Raw genomic sequence first — 22498 nt, 5'->3', positions numbered from 1 at the left:
TCAGAAAATGAGAGTCTGAATAAGAGCAAACAGGATGTTTACAAATAGCATTTTGCAACCAGCTGTTCTGTGTACATTGCCATGACACCTCTCACTATTCACAAACAGTGTACATGAAAAGATTTCTCCAAGAAATATAATCTTATAAATATCCATTTACTGCACAGGAAGCGCTGCAATACATATATGTTAGTTTATAAGTGGACAAATTTCACAAAGCAATATATTTCAGATATTAGATATAAATAAATGTATATATAAATACAAATATAAAATGATAAAATATACAAAATTATAAAACAAAATACATTTACACTACCATTCAAAGTTTGGGGTAAGAAAGTGTTTAAATAATTTCAAATTAATTCTAAATTGATTAAAAGTAACAGTAAAGACATTTATAATAATACAATATATATATATATATATATATTTTAATAAATACTGTTCTTTTTAATTTTCTATTCTAAGAATCCTGAAATAAATTAGCATATCAGAATGATTTCTGAAGTATCATGAGACACCGAAGACTGGAGTAATGATGCTATCACAGGAAGAAATTATGTTCTAAAATATAACATGAATAATAAGCCATAATACATTCAAGAGAATTTGAGAGGGAACTAAATAAATGTAACAACAGAACTAAGGTGCTGTGTCTCACCCTCTTCATGGCCCTGCTGCTTGTTTTTAGCTCGCTTGCGCGCCTCGTTCTTATCTGTGTCACTGTTGACGGCATCATACACTGTCTCGGCCACCTCCTGCTGCCAGCGCTCGGAGATCACCAGCGGAAAGTTCTTATAGAGCTCCTGATCACTGTCAAGCAGCTGAGAGAGAGACACAAAGATGACAATTACTCTTCATGTCTAAATAGGCAGTCTTGGAGAGAATAAGTTGCAACTTCAAGACCTGAAGCCTTTAGACTGAAGTCAAATTCTGGCTACAAGGGAGTCATTTAAAATGCTCACAGCATAGTGGAAAAATTCCTCCAGATTTCAAAGCATGAAACAAGCTGAAGTGCTCTTAGATTTTATACGGTTCTCTCAGTGCAGGACACAATCTTGGCTCCACTTAAAAACCTGGAAGTCCACTTTGATGGTCACTGAGCTGAAGCAAAGACATGAGCCTTGAGCACCAAGTGGAATAAGTGAAAAGTTTGATCCCAGAGTTACTGGTTTTACCTTAATTCCCTTGGTGTCCTCCTCATCGAAAGAGCCAATGTCAAAGGCATCTGCAGCGTTGACTTCTCCTCTGGGGGGAATGAGAGGTGGGGAGTACTGCAACCAAACAGAATTTGCAGAAAATATCACATAAATCCTTAAACTAAAAATGATGGGAGAGATGTGCAAAGCACAATATTTTCAAATTTAAATATTCAGAATTTAAGCTCATGTACATCAGGAACCAATCAGATGTGTTTTTTGGTCATATATCGATGTTTAAAACAGCCATTCAACAGAGTGCAACAGTGACTTTATCATCTAGTTAACTATATACCTAGAAAATCTATTTTAAATTTATTTCTAAAAATGCACATACACACACACATAAATACATATACACATTTATATATGTATGTATATATTTAAGTATTTGAACAGCATAGTGAGTCTGACTCAATTACGTCATTCGTGGTGCTTCATGGGTGTTCCTACAAGCTCGTTTGGCGCAATTTGCCACTTTCTGTTTGGTGAGATTTTCAGTATAGCAAAATGGGTAATGTAGTTTTTCAAATATTTTAGAAATATATTTAAAAAATGTGATTGGACGGTTTCATCCTCTGAACTGATGGTAGGTCTGTCTTCATAGGTTTATAGGTTTTAACTAAAAATAAATTTCCCCATGGATAAAATGAATGGAGCTTTTATTTGCAGAACCTGACTGTTGCACTCCACAGGCTCAGTGACTATGACCTTTTATTTCAGAAAACTATGACAGTCCTCATAACACAGAGATCAACAGATTGTGCACACTAACGGGAACACTGCTCACAGAAAGTGATTTGAGGTTACACAGTAATTGTCTTATGAAAATGTATCGTCGAAGGCTTGGCTTCGTGCTTTGATGGCAGTTCTAATGGTGCTGTAAAAGGGATGAAATTAGAGTCACAACTTCCTAGAGAGGATTTTAGTATGCTAACAGCCACTGTCAGCACTCTAAAACACTCTGCGATAATGTTCATCTAAATTCATTCCTTTTAAAGCAGCACTACTAAAACTGATTTATGAGGCTTGCTAATCAATTGTTGGATGACTAGTCAATCATCCGGACTCTAAATCAGATCAGTTATAAATCGCAATTACACAAAACCTTTAATTTAATCAATGTACAACATGAGGACATGAACAGAGCTTCTTATTAGGGCTGATACCAAAAACAACGTTAAAGGTCTCACCTTCTGAAGATACACCTGCTGCCAATCGATTCCCTTGAAGAACAAATGCTCCTTTACCTCTGACGCCCTACATTGAGTACAAGAGATCACACTGAAGTCAAACACACTTGTAAAGTGCTTTTAACTCTACACATTGTTCCACAGCAGCTTTACAGAAAATCATGACCTCAATGTTTCGGATAACTCAATATTTCAATGCCTTATAGTTGTTTTAGCAGATTAGAGCTGGGAATTAAGATAGTTTATGTGTTGTAACAAAATAAAATCACACAGTTGAGATTTGCTAGATCGTATATATCACTTTAAATGAGTATATTGTATGTATGCCGATAAATCTGGACATATAAAACTCTAGTTAAAGAGCTGGGCGTTAATATGGTTATATTTTGCAACAACAAAAAAAATCTGTTGAGATTTGCTATATAGATTTAGCTATATATTGCTTTGCATTAGAATACTGTATGTATGCAGGTAAAATAGGCTGTATCAACCATCACCATTTCTGACCAGCAGGTGTCAGCAATTCAGAACGAGCTGCAAATAATTCCCAGCATGACCTTCTGTCTTTTATAAATCTAAGTGCTTTCAGACATTCACTTCATTTGGACATTAAACTTTTTTTTCATGATAAAATGTCCAAGTATTACAGAAGTCTAGATGTCTAATCTTCAAGATGGAGGACATCTGAATTACCCTTGTCCCAGACACCCCAATCTTTTGGCGACGTCTCGCTGTAAGAGTCCTTCCAAGAGGGACTTGAGCTCAGGAGAGAAGGAGTCGGGTAACTCCACATTCTGATGAAAGAGAAAGAACAGGAAGATCTCATGAGCTGGATTGATATAAAAAAACCTGCATGCCTTGTTGGCTGGTGTTTGACTTTCACAAGATGTTTGCTTTGGTTTCACTGGCGTTCCTCATCAGTTACACTGAACATCAGTAAAATGTAAATAGGTAGGAACAGCAAACTTTCTAGTAGCCATCTAGATCAACAGAGCATTAACACTAGAGAGTGATTAACGGTATTTAAATATCCTCATAATCATACAAATGACTGTGAGGACAACCAAAACAATTCTCCTACATAACAGGCAGTGCCAACTGCACATTGAAATCAAGGTCAATGTTCACAAGTCACTTAAATGAAGATGAACAAACTTCACTCGCTTCAGGCTGTCCGGTACAGTCACTGTCACACTGAACTAAATAACAGGGCATTGCATTAAAGATGCTATGGTTTTCTGTGTAGTAGCTGTGATGCTATTTACTTTACCTAAAGTGACAGGAAATTCATTTAAAATGTTATACAAAATGTATATTTTTTTAAATAAATGCTACAAGAACCGGGAAAAAATGGTTTCCACAAAAAACATTTTTGACATTGATAATAAGCTCAATCAACATAAACTCCTGACTCAGATTAATCACCTGAAATGATAATCGGTGCATGAGAACAAAATCAAACAAACAGCTGACATTTTCCTGATGAAGCTCAGCGGACCGAAACATCACACTTAATAAAGTTTAAGAATTAGCAAATATTAGAATGATTTCTGAAGGACCATGGGGCACTGAAGACTGGAGGAATGATGCTGAAAATTCTGCTTCATCATGACAAAAATAAATGATTTTAAAATATATTCAAGTAGAAAGAAGCTGTTTTAGATTGTAATATTTCACAATATAATTGTTCTTACTGTATTTTTATCAAATAATATTTTGTTATCAAATGAACAGAAGAGACTTCTTTGCAACTTTAAACCTTTGAATGTTAGTGTTCATCCGCCATTGAAACTCTGTGGAGTCATGACTGAGTTTTACAGTCCAATCTTAACTAAATCTGATCAGACTATAAAACATCTTATTTTACAAGACAGCTTTTAAATCCTTGACTAATGAAATCTTAAGATAATTTTCCCATTGAGGTCAGCATCCAAAAACAAACCTTAATAGCTAAATTATTGTGTCAGGACTGCTCTGTGTCCACAGCTTTTATTTCACCAGATGAAAAAGACAAACCAAAAACTATTTACTGCTGGACATTATAAAGACCTCTGAACATTGTGTCAGCACTTTTAGTTTTGGCCCATAATCTGTGTGTTCCAGTTTCCAAATAAAACCTGATCATCTTGCTTGTCAGAGGAAAATTGTTAGGGTGCTTTCACACTAGCACTGGGTTCGATTGACGTCAGAGTTCGGTTCATTTGGATGATGCGAGCGCTGTCTCCGCGAACCGTATCAGAGTCCGCTTAAAAAGGGCGGTCTGCGGTACGGTTCATGTGAACTCCAGTACAGTTCGCTGATGATGTGAACGCAATCGTACCAAATCGCGGAAGTGAACCACTATTAATGACGTATTATTTGATACAAATGTGTTTGTGTTTCACTCACTTTCCTGTGACTGACGTGCTCCAAACAGAGCTGTATGTCTTATTTCTGTTCGCCTTCAGTGTTCTTTAGAACATTTGCAGTACATTCATAAAACAGACGCAAGTGCCGTTATGTACCGAAGCTTTGTAAACAAAACGAACCATTCAAAAACGTAAATATATAAAAGTGCAAAGACCAATGTTATGCATTTATCGCCTTCTTCACCATTACGAAGCAACGGGGTAAACAGCTGCTGGCTTGATGATGCAAATGAACTGGGTTTGGACCCAAATAACATCATATGAACACAGTCCAGCGGGGGCAGGGGGAGCAATCAAACTCTGGTTCAGACCAGGTAAGCGAACCTAGTGTGAAAGCAACCTTAAACTTGTCTGTAGGAGAACACCTGCTTAGACACAGAAGAGCTTTTTCTGCTGACTTCTAAATAGATTCTTTTTTTCTAAGTGACTTGGGACTTACCAACTGATTTGATTTGTTCCTCACAAGCAGCAAAAAAAAAAAAAAAAAAAAAAATATGTCTCATTTCTCTAAACAAGCCAGTTGATACTCTTACTACTTGAATGTAAAATATACATTTGCATTGAGTTCATCCGCTTAGTTGCACAATGTATTTTGGAACAGCTTTCTAAACAAGATGTCTCAGAAAGTAGCATAATTTTGCCTTGGGATCACTGAGGCTTAAGTAGACAGCTTGCATGAGTCTCAATTTTGAAGGAAACCCACAAAATCAGCATTAAAAACAAGTGACTTCCTTTGTAGTGACTTTACAACAGTCGAGCACGGCAGCTCGATGAGGACTAAATTACCACTAGGGTGAGTGGACGACAGTAAATGCAAAGCGTGGATGCAAATTCCTCTCCATTAGCATTCCCTTGTTAGACATAGTGGGTGTAAAGGCAGAGGTGCTCCTGCGATTAAATGTTCCCTCTTCACTTCCATGGAAAGCTGCCTGTGGCTCATTTACCCAACTCTTATCAGCATAAAGGAGCTCTTTCCAGTTTGAACTGATCAAATTTTTACATAATTTGTAGATAAGATTCAATTTAAGTCTTTAAAACTTTAACTAAGAACTGGGTGGTTGCTAAGATGTTCTTGGTAGGTGTTGGCCTAATCTATTCAATGGGAAACATTTTTTCCCCATTTCATCATACACCAAGAATCTTAACACTCTGGGTTCCTGGAGTTTTGGGGCCCTGGAAGAGTTTTGATATGCCCTGACATTTGTGCTGTTTTCATAATCTTAAAAAAATCTGCACAAACTGTTCTAAAATAATATGTAAGCAATATGAAATGAACATGTTTGTGTTTTGAGAAAATGTGAATGCGTTAGTGAAAAAAAAAAAAAAAAAAACTGTCACTGAAATAAAGCCATAAATCACAAATAACATTTGTCCAGACTTGTCACACTTTTGAGAACTGGATGTGGTAGACTGGAGTTTTTGATGTAAAATGATCAGTTTTGTGTCAGAAAGGTCTTATGCGAAGGAGTTACAATGTCCATGAATATTTAGGGTTTCACACTTGAGAGACAAACGCCCCTACCCCAAATGGCCCATCAGTGTGACTGTGAGGCGGGTAAGAAAGAATGCGAAGAGACTAAAATAATGGGGGTTTTGATTATTTGTATTTTATTAACAACAAAATATAAATCAAAATTTACACAGTGAAGGTCAAAGACACATTATTGAGCACACTGATCTAAACACAGAGACTTGAAGAGTCACACACCTTTGTGCCTTTCCTGAAAACAGATCATGTTCAACTGTTGAAACATGTAAACCATATCTGGTATGTCCAAGGTGTTTGCTGCTTCTTTCCAAGGATTCAAGAAAAAAACAACAACCCCATCATCAGTAATCATGGAGCTTATTTTACCATATTTGTGTATCAGCAAAATGTAGTTGAGGAGCTTCTGATGTTGGTACAGTACTCTCAGAGGGAAAAGTCTTCAAGGTAACCTAGTCACGAAAAAAAAAATTATTAGCTTGTTGATATCAGGAGCAACTATATTATTACATTTGCAATCACTAATATTGCCCACTCATAAGTCCTAGAAAACATGATTTTGTAGTAATAAACACAAGCATGCTTTTGTTTGTATTATACAATACAAGTCTGAGAAACTAAATGTGACCTGTCACGGAAATCAGTGACACAAGTCGGCAGCACAACTCTCGAGCAAAATGAGAAAGAAGCTTTTTTTTTTGCACAATCTGTTAGTTGAGATCACGAAGAAGCCTCTCCGTGTTTGAGATAGCAGTATTTGTATATTTAAAAGCGTACATTTTGAGGCTGAAATTGGCTTGTTTTTCGGATATTCTAGCACGCAGTAGGGGCGTGTCATTGTCTGTGTGTATTTCCATACTGGATAAGCTGGCTTTTGTTTCTTTTTTTTTTTTATTCCCCCCAGCCTCCAAGGGAAGCATGGCTACTTATTATGCAGCGCTCTGGTCAGCTCTAGCTGATATCAAAATTCAATGAAGATGGATGCAGCAAAGATTAAATCGCAGACGAGCTGAACCGTGGCCGTTACACAGAAAATGTTTTGAAGTACTTCTTCGACAAGCCGGATGTTTATGAACAAGCGCTCACTGATTCTGAAGACGATGAAAGCAGCATAAGGGGCCGTTCACATATTGCGTCTTTTGCGCGAGCAAGTTCGTTATTTCCAATGTAGGCGCGCGGCATGCGCACTCATAATGGAAGCGACCCATTCTTTACAGGCGCGTCCGCACCGCATCGAGTTAAAAACATCTCAACTTTTAAGAATGCCGCAAGCGCACCGCGAGTCGTGTGACAAGAACTAACCAATCAGCTTCATCCTTTCCCGTAACAACGTTGAAAACTCAGCAAAGATAAAGGATCAGCTGTTTATAGCTGTATATGGATTGCCATTTTTAAATAAATTTAGTAGCAGAGCTACTGCGAGCGATTTTTAGTGCTGCAAATCCATTTATCCTTTGCTGAAATTTCCTACCTTCAAATGGCCACAACTTCTCCAAATATTATCAGAATAATTCAAAATGCCCCAGAACCGACTTGGGTCCCTACTTTCCGTGATTGGCCACAAATTATTAAGCATGTTATAAAAATCAACATATATTCGCGAACAGAGTATTTCACAGTAAAGACTGGTCCAAAGACTCTAAGAGGGCTTTCATACTGGTTCGAACCAGAGTGCGGTTGTTCCTGATAACCCCCAAAGTGTTTATATTGTATTGTTTAATATTTTATAGAACATAAAAAATAAAATAAAAAAAAACATTCATGAGAGTGAGTTTTAGATGTTGAATGTTTCACTTGATTCTATATATTTAGTCAGGAATTAAAGTTTGGGAAAACCAAAAATGTGTACCAGTTATGTCTTAATAACATAACTAATTCAAGTAATAAAAAATTACTTACTCATCAGAAACTATCTCCTCCGCTGCTCAAGCTGCAAGTCGCATCGTGTTCTTCTTCTGAGGTAAATTCTGGCAGCATGTCTTCTTCCAGAATCGAAAGGTATCCTAGATGAACTTCACGCTTTGTTTACAGAGGTGGTTTACAGGTTTGTGTGTCTCATGTGGATGATAAGTGTATGAATGGCGCATGCTGCAACTGGGCATGATCACATTACAGATAATGAGCTCAGACTGGAAAGACTGGACCTCGCGTTTGTTTCATACGGAATAATTTATCAGAGAACATTTGTTTTTGACATACTAGTTTTCTAGATGAGGTCCCTGATGTGTTAAAAAATTTAATTTGTTGTCTGAATGACTTGATTTGTCATTTTAAACTCAAGTTAGTGTCTGCATGTATACGTTCAGACAGTTTGCAATAACGCTTAGTGTCCGTGGTATAAAATGAGCGCTGTGAGATGCTGGCGCCGTGAACAAGGTGTGAGAGAGTTGTGAAGTGAGGATGTGGGCACAGCCTCTGTCGTGCCGCCAGATCCAACTATTACAAGTCTTTGGATATGTCTTTTTCCACTTAATTTGACACTTTAGAAAGTTAATAAAGTGGAACGTTGCAGATTAGGGTTAGCAACATATTTATCTTATCTTCAAAATATTTGAACACATTTTGGTTTCATTTGTATTCATTTTCAGGTTTTTATTTGCTTTCATAGCAATATCTGACAACACTGATCGCCGGCACTTAAACTGACAGTAATCAAAAAAGCCCACAGATAGGTTATTGCTGACAGGATACCACATTCGGTAAGGCAAATGTAAAAATCATCATGATATTATCTGTCAGAGTTGTTATCAATGCTATTTAAAAACAGTAGTAGTGATGCACTGATCATGAACTTTTATGGCACACAAATGACAGTGATGATATTTATATATAAATGATAGCAAATGATTATAATGTAGTCTGTGCACGTGGGTCTATGCTATTTCATTCAGTAGCCACCTTATTCTTCCCGTAAGAGTGGCCATTTGTAATTTTTATGGGTCTGGCTCATTCGCGTCCAGTTATTTTTAGCTGTATAGAAACAGCTCGTTTTGCTTCTTAATAATGCACATTCATGTGTCTTACCATATTATTTGAATGTATTATGCTTACACTGGTTTGAAGTGTAAACAGTTTTACTGTTTACTGCATATTGGTATTATCACCCATAGGCACACTTCTGTATTAAAGAATAGTAGTTAAATTTTCACAAAGTCATGCTAAACACATTCATAAGAGCACTAGATAGTTATCATCTATATAGCAATGGTTATTAATGAAAACTATAACAGTAGTATGAATTGTTGCATAAATAATAAACATTTCACAAACATCTACATGTCTGTCTTTTTTAAAGTTGTATTTGAAGGTGTTATTAAAGTGCAACACTCAACCCCATCCCAGATTTCACTCATTTTCAAACCATGGTTATGGCCATGTGTCAAGTATTCGAGTTTTGGTTCATTTTTGTGACGTTTCAGAAAGAAGTGCACAGAGACAGAGACAGCAGAAAGCGCATCTGGTTTGTTTTCTCAATTTTACAAAAGCATGGCATTTTGTTGTTATCATGAGTGTATAGAGAAGTAGACCATATTGATTCAAGTGCCATATAGCTCTTATCTGTACAATCAAAAATGACAGAGTAATTTAAGTTCTTTTCAGCATCATCAGGAAAAAATACCACAAAACCAGAGGGTTAAATCAGAGTATTCTTATGTATATGTGATTTTGTGTGAAGGTACATAAAGAAAAACAACCGCTTTGGTTTCTTACCATGGTAAGGGTCATGCGGTCAATCTCATGTTTGTCTTTGGTCTTGTGCTGCCTGAATGGACTGTGCCTGCAAGAGCAGAAGAAACAGTCCATGAAACTGAACTCAGTGCTTAGTCTCGCGAAAGTCATACAGAGGGCACACGTAGTCAGGAGGGCGGTTTCCATGAGAATTTAAAAACGTTTCAATCTCAGTCATTGATCGTGAGACATAAGCATCTTACGATCTTATCGTTTTGGTGCAAAGCAACAATTGAGATGGATCAGCATACATCGAAAGGCTAACTGCCAGTTTTATTGTTAAAACAAACTTAAAAAAAGTTTGTTAATTTATTTAATTTAATATGATATCAAATAGAAATATTACAAGAAAAACTAAGAAAAAAAATCATGTTGCTTTTGCTAAACTTTCTAATACTAAAATAGAATAATAATAAAAAATAGAAATATCTAAAACATTACAAAAGTACATCAAATTACCTAAAAAAAACAACCTAAAAGCTAAATCAAAATATTAATAAATACTTTACTAGTTTAGAAATAATACAAAAACAACACTACTTACTACACATTATTTACTGTATCTGTACACTACCCACTATTCTATATAATAACAGCATGTATATTACATGATTATATGATTACTGGCACTGACAGACAACAGTGTTTGTTTGGTAAACAATGAAAATGAAACAAACAAGATTCAATGACATTTATTTATAAGATATTATAATTGAATTTATATTTAAAAATCACCAGGCATACATTGTATATAGAAATGTAGAAATAATAATTTAAATGATATATATTTATATTTAAAAAATCATTCAAATGGTGCATTAACTTTATATATAATTTAAAAATAAATATATATGTATTTAAAGAATATATATATATATATATAAATATATATATATATATATATATATATATATATATATATATAAATATAAATATATATATATATATATATATATATATATATATATATATATATTTTTTTTTTTTTTTTTTTGTAAAGTTTACAAATAGAGAGCATGTTTCTGGACCTGTTCTGACCTGCTTTCATTCTGCTTTGAGTGTTTGACACACACTTCAGTGAAAAGACATGCCCCAGACCATTACATCTTCCTCACACCCCCCACTCTCTACCTAGCAATGTTTCAGTGGTCTCCACCCCCCACTCTCTGTGCCTTTCTTCTCTATGATGGCTGCTCCTGACCTCCTACTTCCAAACCCATGACATTTAAACTTTACACTCCACATCAAACAGGTCAGAAACACAGACAGAGACTTAAACAGAGAGAGAGAGAGAGAGAAATAAAGAATTCATGAGCGTGCCGCTGTAGAGGGCGGTCTTACCCTCGCAAGAGTTTGAAGAGCATGCAGCCCAGAGAGAACCAGTCTGCGCTGCTGTCGTACGCGGTTCCTTTTTGCAGAACCTCAGGTGCCATGTAGCCATGAGTACCTCTGCAAACACAATAAAATTAATGCACATTCAATTACACACACACCCCCAGGCTGAGCACACACTGTCTGTAAACACAACAAAGCTCATTCTCATACATAACACATAAAACGTGTTCACTCCTCTCTCTTACCCTTTGAATTTACCATGATGTTTTTGCAACTATGCCTTGATGATTGTATTATCCATATTTTTTATAAATAAAACTGTCCAGGCTCTTTGAATGTGAAATGAGCATTGAATTGGTGCTGACATGTAAACGAGAGGGTCATATAATAAAATTGCCATAGCTATGATGTCGTATCCACAACGATTTTATTTTAAACTTACTTTCAATGCATGAGAGACAGAGCTTTGCTTTGAAAACATATTACACCACCATTTAAAAGTTTAAGGACAGTAAGATTCCTTTTTTTTTTAAAGAAATTAATATTTTTTATTCAGCAGGGACATATTAAATTGATAAAAAATAGAAAAGAAGAAAGCCATCATAATACTGCAAAAATGTTCTATTCAAAGAACTACAGGAATAAAGTACTTTTGAATATATATTTAAATATAAGTTAATTTAAATTATAATAACATTTCACAATATTACTGTTTTTACTGTATACTGTATAACGTGACTGCTTGTAAGCAATTAGTTGGTGAAATAATGTGCATACAGGCACAGAGAAAACAGATTAGACTCCGGTATAAGATTTTGTAACTGACTGCAAAAAAAAAAAAAAAAAAAAAAATTCCAATATACATGAGTATGAGACAACAAAGAGCTTGTGTATGCTCAAAGAAACACCATCAGAGAACAGAAGCAACCACACCTTCCCCAAACAACAGGCACTTTTATGTTACACTAATAAAAGATGAGGTTTTGAAAAGGAACTTACACGCTGGCGTGAGGCTTTTTCTTGGAGAAATCACAGGCCAGGCCCAGGTCAGAGATGCGAACGTGTCCGTGTTCGTCTAAGAGGATATTTGCAGGCTGTGGGAAACAGAAAGTGATCAAACCGTCCAAAGAAATCTTTTTAAGAGCCTGATAAAGAACAGACTGTCTTTTTGTGAACATCTACAAAAACAGCCTCACTGTGATTAAACAGAGTACATTTAATGAAGAAAAACAGCATTAGTGTAACATTTAGTCTAAGCGCAAAGACAAAACTGTCTAGTGACAAAATCTTTGACCTTAAAAACATCAGAAAGCATTTATATCACACAGTGTCACACAATAACAGCCAATGAGAACATATCTGATGTTTAATATACATTCTGACCTAAGAGATTGTTTAAATGAATAAATAAATACAGTCAGAAGGCTGTTCAATCTACAAATCACCATCATTTACCATGTAGACAGGTATTAAATGAGTAATTGAATATAATTACAGTATTTCTGTGATTGAGTTGTAGTGTTTGTGCATTTAAGTGTATTTAGACGGCCGTTTTCTCATACAAATACCTAGAAACCATAGTTAAATTTTTACCATGGTAACCATATGTGTGGTCTTAACTGTGGTTATCATAATCTAAATGTATGGTACTATGGAAGAAAAAAATTAATCATGCACCGATAAGCACACAGATCATTTCCTGCTTTTACGAAGCCCCTCCTTCAGAAATACACATTGGGCTCTGATTGGTTAGCTAGTCCAATGTGCTGTGATTGGCTAAACAATGGCGTCATCTATATTGCTTATCAATTTGAGCCCGATTGAGACGCAGAGGATCGCGCTGAACCTGTGCAAGCTTAATGGTATGTTTTTTGTCTATGGGAAGATCCTATATATACTCAGAAAACATCTCACTTAAAATTGCATAATTGAAAATTATCACATAACTATACTCTTGCTGCTTCCACACCGAGGATTGACAAATTGCATGATATTCGCAGAATGTAGGTTAACCTCGACTTATGATGTACTTTTCGGTTAAAAACCATAAACAGTGCTGCCAAGAGAGACAACTCAGCCAAACTTAATAAAAATAACCTCAGACGATGCAGAACGGATACAAGCTTATGTTACAAAACACACAAACTTGAACGGAACATTTCATTTTTCCCTTTTCAGAGGCAACAGGGCATCACAAGCACAGATCAACAGGCTGGTTTTCAGTAACAGACGAAAGTACGAACGATCCTTTCTCTGTGAAAAAAGAAGGACTGGAACGGTGATGACCTTACCTTGAGGTCTCTGTAGACGACGAATCGATTGTGCATGTGTTCAAGGCCCAATATGATCTCAGCTGCATAAAAACGCATATCCTTTTCGCTGAAGACTCCATGCTGAGATAGGTGATAGTGAAGGTCTCCACCTGAAAGACACAAGAACAATCAAATTATTACACTGCTTTATAAATGTATATGACCAGTCAATAGAATATAAATCGCAACAAATTTCATGAAGAAGTGATTTTAAACCTTGTAACCAATTAATTTCACTAAAAACTTAAAAACTTCTAATATATAGTAAAATACAAGATACCATAATAAAACAAAATAAAATAGATACTGAAGAATTCCCTGAAATCACTAGCGATGAGAAACATGATGATATCTTGATTAAATTCCCATTTTGAATTTAATGAAATTTGCTCAAAAGCTTTTTTTGGAGGAATGATATTTATATTGAATTGCTGTTTGCAAAACACTTATCCCTTCTAATTATGTTTTAGAAAATAGTCCAGTTAGTGCTCTTCTAGTCTACCCAGTAAGAGTAATTTGATGGAGAGACGTCACATGAACAGGCACTTGAAAATGAACATATCTGCGAAAATGTAACAGGTTATTAGTAATGGATTCTAAGTATCTAAATACTTTTCTAGAGTATGTTCCTCTGTTTCTGAAGACCTGCGTAAGTGATATGATTGTTTCTAAAATCCAGAAGGATGTTCAGAGAAGTGGCCCATGCTGCAGCACAGATACAGGAAGTGTGAGTGTGTCTGAAGAGGAAGCTCCGCCCCATTTTCAAGCTGACATTAAGTTACAGAGGAAGGCCAAAATTAGAACCCTAAATAGGCTTATACAGTCTCAAACTGGGTAGTGTTGACTTGAAACTCAGATTTGAGGATGCTCACATGTGATGCTATTCACACCAAATTAAAATTTTCAGCAAGATAATTTACTTCTAAACATATAAAAACTACAATAGTATTTCAATGTCATGAACGAGTCAGAAACATTGAACTGATCATTTTTTTGTTTTTGAATATGAAGCATTAGGCACTAAACTAAAAACGAACTATGTTTGTGAATTCATATTCACGCTGGTTGTCCTTACCATTCATCAAGTCCAGGATGAAACACAATTTATCAGGAGTGTGGAAGGCATATGTCATACACACTATGAAAGGGCAATCCTGCAGAGAGAGAAAGGGTCAAACAAGCGAGACAGGGATGTTAATGTGCAGTCTGAGTTTGTGTATGTCACTCACCCCGGTGCTGACCAACGACAGCATGATTCTCTCGTTGAGTGCCAGCGTTTCTCCCTGCTTCATTTTGATCCGCTTTTTATCCAAACACTTCATGGCATACCTGAAACACACACAGTAAGTGAACAGATGCTTTTATGAGAGCAAAAATTTGGCTTGTTTTTGGTTTAATCCTTAAAACAGCACTTACATTTTCCCTGTGTCTGCCTTCCTGCAACCATATACCTCACCAAACCCCCCTCTGCCAATGATCCGATGGACACTGAAGTCATTCATCGTCAACTATTTGCAAAGTTGAGAGCAACATCAATGAATACCAGTTCATAAAGGAAAAGATTTATTAACTTCCAGGTAAATAAAAAGCACCAAATGGAAGGAAAAACTCACATGAATGTTGAGCTCTACATTCTTCCACTGGCAAAAACGTGTGAACTTGTCACTACAGGGTGAAACAAAAGGTTTTAAGATGTTAAAATCATTCTCAAGCAACACATTTTTTTTTTAAATGTATATTTTTTTGTAGTCGTCCACGTCACCTTTCAATGAATTTCTGAAAGATCTGTCCCCGAAGACTATCACAGATTTCAACTATATATGGCTAGAAAAAGGAAAGCAAACAAATGCATCAGAAAAAGGAAAGCAAACAGATGCATCAGGATCTGTTGAGAGTCCTGCTACCTAAACACTTTACTACTTTTGTGTTTCATGCACAAAAGCCAACCAGTACCCAGAAAAACAGGTTAGATTTTATTTCGTGTTAGGGGACTTACCTGAAAGAGATTTGGAGGAACTTGTTTCTTTGCTAGGTGAGTCTGGACATGGTCTACTGCCTTCTTAGAGAAGGGCTGTGAGAAAGGAAGGTAGATTAGGTGACATTTTGCACTAAGAGAGGTCAAAACACTAAAACAACAAGACCTGTTCCCCCTGAACAAACGTCAAGCTTCAACATTAACCTCCTAGGCATTCCCGGTTATCACAACATAAAACACTGTGACATAATCGCACAGGCCTTGAGTGTCCTATAGGCCATTGTGTTGCTTCATTCAGGCTTCCTGTTTCTGAAAAGCTATGACTGGAGACCGATGGAGCCTAATGGGACACTTGTTTTCTCAACAGAATAATTTGAATGGAGTATCCGTCAAAAGGCAAGATATACACGTATATATACGGACACAAACACGTGTATATATATATAAAGAAAAATAAAATACAAATGAATTTATAATAAGTAAAATTGTTTTTAAACAAACAGGAACAGGTTTAAACAACATGCTGTAAGTGACATGTTTTAAAATCAGTTTAACAGAAAGCTCAGTTTAGTATTTTTGTTTTTATTGTGCAGGCCTTTGTCATATGCATGTGACATTACCGCAAGTGACCACTTTATAAAATCTGCCGAATGTTGTCTTACATGTGAACACGACAGAAGCTCCTTCATTATGTAGAGGTCATAAATCTGCCGACTGCGAGTTAGCCTCTCTTCTTCTGAATCCAACTTCTCGTACTCTTTAATCTGAAGGGAACAAAACAAAATTACGGTCATTTCAGCTGCAACCCCATGCTTTTTAATAGGAAACATGGTGTTCTTCAGGTCAATAGAAGGGGAACAAAACCAAGCTGTGCCATTTCAGGTCATAAAGAGCATAAGGACAGGTCAGGTCAAATACACAACTTGTAAACTATTTAGTAAAACATCCTGCATAACCGTCACAAAGACTGTTGTGTTAGCAATGAAAGGAATATATACATTTAAACAAATTTTACCTCCTCATAAAACTTCAGCTGCGGAACGGCCTCGTCGATCTCGTTCATGCAGAAATCCTTGAACAAGAGGAAACCTAGACAACAGAGGGAGGAATGAGAACAGTTAGATAAAGTGTGAAACAGAATGAATGATGGAAAGATTGGACCCTTTTAGCCTGCACAATGCAAGAAAAAAAAAATATATAAAACAAATAAAACAGCAGCTATATTTATGTGGTCAAAGGTCCTTTAATGCCAAAATAAACAAGTATAACTATAGCAAATAATAAAGAGTCAGCTCAAACTGCAGGTGTACCACCATGAATAAATATTAGGGATGCAGTGAAACTAAAATTCTGGAAAGCCCTTGGCCAAAAACCTAATCCGAAAATGCTTTGCAATGATTATTTATTTTAAAATGTATACAAATTTATTTATATATACATTTTTCAGTTAGCGTTCCACTAATGGCAGATGGACTATTCTGGCGATGTCTTTCATACTTTTCTGGACCTTGACAGTGCAATTTACACAGCAGTCAATGGGACAGTCACAAGCCTTCTGGTTTTCATCCAAAATATCTTAAATTGTGTTCTGATTTAAATTGTGTTCTGAATGACATGGGAATAAGTGATTAATGGCAAATGGCCTAATAAATATAATATGATTTGCTTTGAAGGGAGAAGTAGGGGTGTGCACAAATAGCTGAATATTAAATCTGTAATTATCATTTGAAAAATGAAAACACTATTTGTACATTTCTACATTTCTATGTTGCATTGGTGGCCGTAAATGTAGGGAATCCATGTTAAATCCTAAAACGTGTGTGTTGTCACACATTCTTATTGTTATCAGACTGAGGAGCCAACTGTCATGTAGATATTATTGTTTTTCTGAATATTAACATGATGTGAGGCAATATAGTATAAACATGGTAATCATAGCCCAACACAAGTGTATGTACTGTACTGTAATTGGCACTGTCTGCTTTATTTTATCATTGGATATGCTTGAGCTTGAATGCTTTTGTTCTATGTATATACATTTGTTGAAACGCACATTTCAACTGAAACAAAACCTGGAGATACAACATAACATTGTAGAATATTGTTGAGTATAATGCCTAATCATCAGCTTGTTCAGAAATGGTGACAAAAACTTTCTTGCAAATATCTCGAATAAGAGATATTTGCCTCAATCTCATCTTCCATGCAAGATAAAAAATTTAAACTCGAGTGGAAAATTCATCTGACGTGTTCCAAGCCAATCAGTGAAGAACTTGGCACATCTGGATTAATTAGAAAATGGAGGAGCACATTACAGTGGCTGTTTGCGAGCACCCCAAAATCTCTGATACAACTTCGCCTAGGTGTGTGTGCCTCTCTGTGGTGCTGTGAACCCAGACACCTCCGGTTTGGCTTTCTGGTGACTTCCAAAACATGTACAAAGCAGCAATCGTATTTATTCTCACCATGGGTGATTACTCGCGGGATGTTTTTTGCCTCACTTGCACATATAAAAACATAGCGCGAGTAACACGAATAACAAATTATTTAGAGCGAGGGATGCGATGTGCATATTTGCTTCGCGTTAGGTGTGAACACACCATAATAAAATACATAATAGAAAGGCTTTATTTTTTATGCAAAACTATTTAACTTTACCCCTTTTTGATATAGGATAAAATATGATGCAAACTGTGAGATAAACCCAAATTTTTGACTTGTGGAGGTAAACGCAATGAATGAGAGATGATAATAACCTAACAAGTGGGCCGCGGATTAGTTACTGTTCAGAGTAGTATCCTTAAATCACAGGACAGACACCACTAACTCTCCCAATTCAGGAAATCCTCCATCAGACATCCACCTTGACTTTTCATTTCTCTATATCCCACCAGCTGCAGCACTTCCCTTCTCATCGTCAACTTAATTTGCTTTTTGATGAAGCGCAACAGAAGTTGCCAGTTTAACAACCCATGCACTCACGTGTTGGCAACGTAGTGCAGAGGGAGGAAATCAGCACAGACAACAAAGTTGAGACTGTTCTCATAGCAACAATAATGGGCCACTGTCATGAGTGGAAGGGACGGGACCTCGGTTAATGACTGCTGCCTGTCTCAGCGCTTGATTGGGCAGACACACAGACAAACAGAGGGAAAAACTCACAAGATGAAATGCAATTCAAGGGTGTCAAGGAGTGATGTGGTCTTCGCAAGTGATTTAAACTGAGCTGATTAAAGTATGACGGAGGAAGAAATTCTGTTCTAGTGGCTTACTGTGACCGTTCTAGAGCTAGACGTGGAGATCTGAGCGTGTGGCCACTTCTGATACCTGCAGCATTAGTGCGAGCTGATTACTGTTGTTAAAATAGGAGGGCAACGCAGCCGTTAATAGGATCACAGCGGAATTACCTTCAGGAGATTACAAGCAAAAAACAACAACAACAACATCACAGACATAATATTTTTTTTACAATAAAGAATTCAAATTAAATTGTTTTAAAATGACATTTACACCAAAACAGTACAACATACAGGTGAAATTAATGTTATTATTACAGTGATATAGTAATATATAGTGATACTTTATACTCAATCATTCTTTCAGGCAATATGTTATATACATATTATTTATTCTATAAAATGTAAGTATTTTTTGTGTAGAGATGCACCAGTCAACCTTCCATCAATCTGAACCAGTCAGTTTTTGCTTCAAACACAAGATCACAAGACCTTGCACACAAAATCTATTTATTTCCCAAAATTTAATTTGTGTAGAAATACTACAAAGTCGTAATATAATAATATATATACGCAATATATTTTTTAAATGTATTATATAAATACATAAAAAACAGCAATGTCCTCGACCACAACCAATTGCAAATTTCAGATCTCAAACATCTACTTTATGCAATCCAATCAACTCAACTCACGGTGCATAAAGTTTATTATCATATTAAGAAAGTAAAATTTGCTGTGCATGACGTCATCGTATCTAAAAAATCAGAATGCACAAAACGAAGAGCATTTAGATTAAAATAATACAACACAGCTGAAATTACATAACAATAATTTCAACAGTAATAGCGATACTAATGAGGGCCTCTCAGAAACTTTTTTTTTCTTCTCAGTATCTTCCCTGCAGTCCTCTTCCTCCTCTAATGTTATCTCTCGGACACTCATCTTTTGTCTTCCTCCCTTTTCTGCTGTCTACAGAGTACAGTCAGAAGGTCTCAAATACACCGTCCAGAGAAGAATAAACTCAGCGGCTGGTGTCACGGACACAGATGTATGGAAACACAGTCATGGATCATAATGTAAACATATGTAAACATATTGTTTAGATGGTTTAGATGGTGGTCATATAAATAATACCAACATATGAGATCAGTGGGATCAACACCACTAAGTTCTACAGATGGTGGTGCTGGGAGCAGATATGGTAGCGCTGCGGGATGGTGTGTATAAAAATACAGATTTGACAGTAAAGCACTTAGCTTGAGTAAAGATGCATACAGAATTTACTCTTATGTACAACAGTAACAAACTGGATCATCTTAGAGCTTTAAAGTGCTGGAAATAGTTGTGTGAAATGCTTGAAAGCCATTGAAAAGTGCTTGAATTTCTCTCTCAAAAGGTTGTACAAACCCTGAAATGATTATGATAATGCATTCGACTATTTCTACCACAACACCATGGTTAGAGTTAGCCTTGCCGCTTCTGGTTTCCTGACGTATGTTAGCTCTGTTATAATATAACAGATTTCTGTGCAGAATTTGAATGATTCTCATTAGATCTCGGAGTAATCATATCATTGTTCGGCAAATTCAAATGCTTCTCAGTGGATCTCGCAGAACTGTTGCATCTGTGCAGTAACAGTGTAGCGAAATAAAGCTGCATAGCTGTCAAGTTTCACTTTTGCTTTGTTTGCCGCTTCTCGAATGCAACAGAAATGGAAGAGCTTATGATTTGGTCAACGTGGTGGTCACACCAGTGCGACTGCTCACAAAAATTAATCACACCGCCAGAAAAAATGGTTGCAAAATGGTTCCATATGGTCACAGTCCGGAGCCCTGAAAGAGCTATATAAATAAAGGTGAATTGACCTGACTATTTGTTCTAATTTTTATTGACTGTTGAACTTGTCTTCAATCATGTTCGATCTTTCTTAGTTTAGCTAGTAGTTTTTGCTATGGTATCGAAGTACTACTTAGTTTTAAACAAAAAAATGTAAAGAAAAAAGTTAGATAAAAAAAAAAAATCTATCTAGGACTCAAAAACTCTAATATGATCTGAAACTGTGAGATTTGTGCTCTATCGAACCACTATAAAATTGTGTAATCAAGGTTTCCTAATCCTTACCTTCTGGGCAGGAATGATTAGAGGAATGATTAGGTGAGCAGGAGTGATAAAAATGGTTTACATCACAGAGTTAATGGATTACCCTTAATCATGCTTTGAATGCACAATGCAATCTCTCTCCTTGATTGCAGGATTCTCACTCGAGCCCAAGTATAGGTGGGTTTAGCTGACGAACCACTCAATGTGTGCTTCCTCTTGGAGCACAGGAGATCTGGGAGGACTTTTATTGAATTACAAGCTCATCAGTGACATAATTCAGTAGAAATCCAATGAAAGCCCCTCTAAATACAGCTGGTGAATAATTAGGTCTCAAAAGGAACCTGTGCGTTTTTTTTTCCTCCACACTGTTGATTCAAAGTCAACCTTAAATCAAAATAGCCAAATAGCCATATACAAAGCCATTATAATTGTAATATTTATATTAGATATTTATTTTTGAATGTATTTTATACATGAGATTTCTATTTTCATAAATCATAAAAATCATTAAAAAAAAGGTTGTGAATGTCAATTTAAAAACTGCTCTAATGTACTCTGAATGCGATGCATTGGATAAAAGCATCTGACCAATACAAAAATGTAAATGTAAGGGAACACAAGAAGTAGCTGAGAGTGCTACAACCTAATTAGCATTTGAAAGCATTATCAAATGAGAATAAAGGAAAATATAAACATCAAGGAGATAAAAATTTTGTGACAGGTGTTTTAATTCTACAGAAATCTCTATGGAATTCTGAAAGTATGAATTCCATCCATCTATAATTATATAAGGGCCTGACTTTTTCCTCAACACTTGTTTGCCAAAACTTGATTCTATAATTTTCACCAGCCACCTGGAAATGGTATAATCAACAAGGCTGCATGATATATCGAAATTATCTGAATATTGTGATATGCATATCGCAAGAGCCTGCAATATCTGAATTATTTTAATAATAGGCTACTTAAATCAAAACGTTGAAAAAGGTCAAGGTTTTAGTTTGATGCATATAGCAGAGAATTGCTTGACGTTAAAAAGAGAAGTGCAATAAGTTGCAGAAAACAACTCTTTGCGGTCTCGTCTTGCTGTCTGACTCATACCTGATGCGCACGCACAAGCCACATCTCATACAGAGTCTCTTCAGTTCTGCTGCACATGCGCAAAGTGCACACAAACACACACGTGGTTCAGACAGCACGCAAATACAGAGTTCTCCTCATGTTTGGTCAGATATTATGTCAACAGTACCTGCCTTGATGATCATTCTTGTAAACGCAGTTGGTTATGTTTTAAATTAATTTAAACAGCTGAGGAAGAAATCAGATGTGTATCATTATACTGGATCCATGTAGTCAGTTTTAAACAGACAGCAGCCTATAAATACGTACTGCTGAATATGTCATTAAACAGTCCCTCCAGGATTTCATGATTTTATCTCGCAGGTCAACAATGTTACCTCGCTTTCTCTGCTGTGGTCGAGTAGGGCTCTGCACTTGCTGCCATCTTCCATGAAAACGC

The 22498-nt window shown here is 36.1% G+C and overlaps 1 protein-coding gene across 1 annotated transcript in view; it reads right to left on the bottom strand.

Annotated features, from left to right (window-relative positions):
- LOC128020761 (beta-adrenergic receptor kinase 2) overlaps window positions 1–22498 on the bottom strand; it is a 56457-nt gene that overhangs the window by 8553 nt on the left and 25406 nt on the right. The window contains exons 3-18 of the mRNA XM_052607404.1: window positions 16656–16729; window positions 16303–16404; window positions 15662–15736; window positions 15428–15489; window positions 15279–15330; window positions 15082–15173; window positions 14895–14994; window positions 14741–14819; window positions 13645–13775; window positions 12353–12447; window positions 11360–11467; window positions 10001–10067; window positions 3089–3189; window positions 2396–2462; window positions 1182–1277; window positions 665–827 (exon numbers count right to left, since the gene is read on the bottom strand). Coding sequence (XP_052463364.1) covers window positions 665–827; window positions 1182–1277; window positions 2396–2462; window positions 3089–3189; window positions 10001–10067; window positions 11360–11467; window positions 12353–12447; window positions 13645–13775; window positions 14741–14819; window positions 14895–14994; window positions 15082–15173; window positions 15279–15330; window positions 15428–15489; window positions 15662–15736; window positions 16303–16404; window positions 16656–16729 — 1464 coding nt within the window. The remainder of the gene's footprint in view (window positions 1–664; window positions 828–1181; window positions 1278–2395; window positions 2463–3088; window positions 3190–10000; window positions 10068–11359; window positions 11468–12352; window positions 12448–13644; window positions 13776–14740; window positions 14820–14894; window positions 14995–15081; window positions 15174–15278; window positions 15331–15427; window positions 15490–15661; window positions 15737–16302; window positions 16405–16655; window positions 16730–22498) is intronic.

This window comes from Carassius gibelio, chromosome A10, assembly GCF_023724105.1.
Source record: "Carassius gibelio isolate Cgi1373 ecotype wild population from Czech Republic chromosome A10, carGib1.2-hapl.c, whole genome shotgun sequence".
NCBI lineage: Eukaryota > Metazoa > Chordata > Actinopteri > Cypriniformes > Cyprinidae > Carassius > Carassius gibelio.
This window is presented reverse-complemented; position numbering and strand designations above follow the sequence as displayed.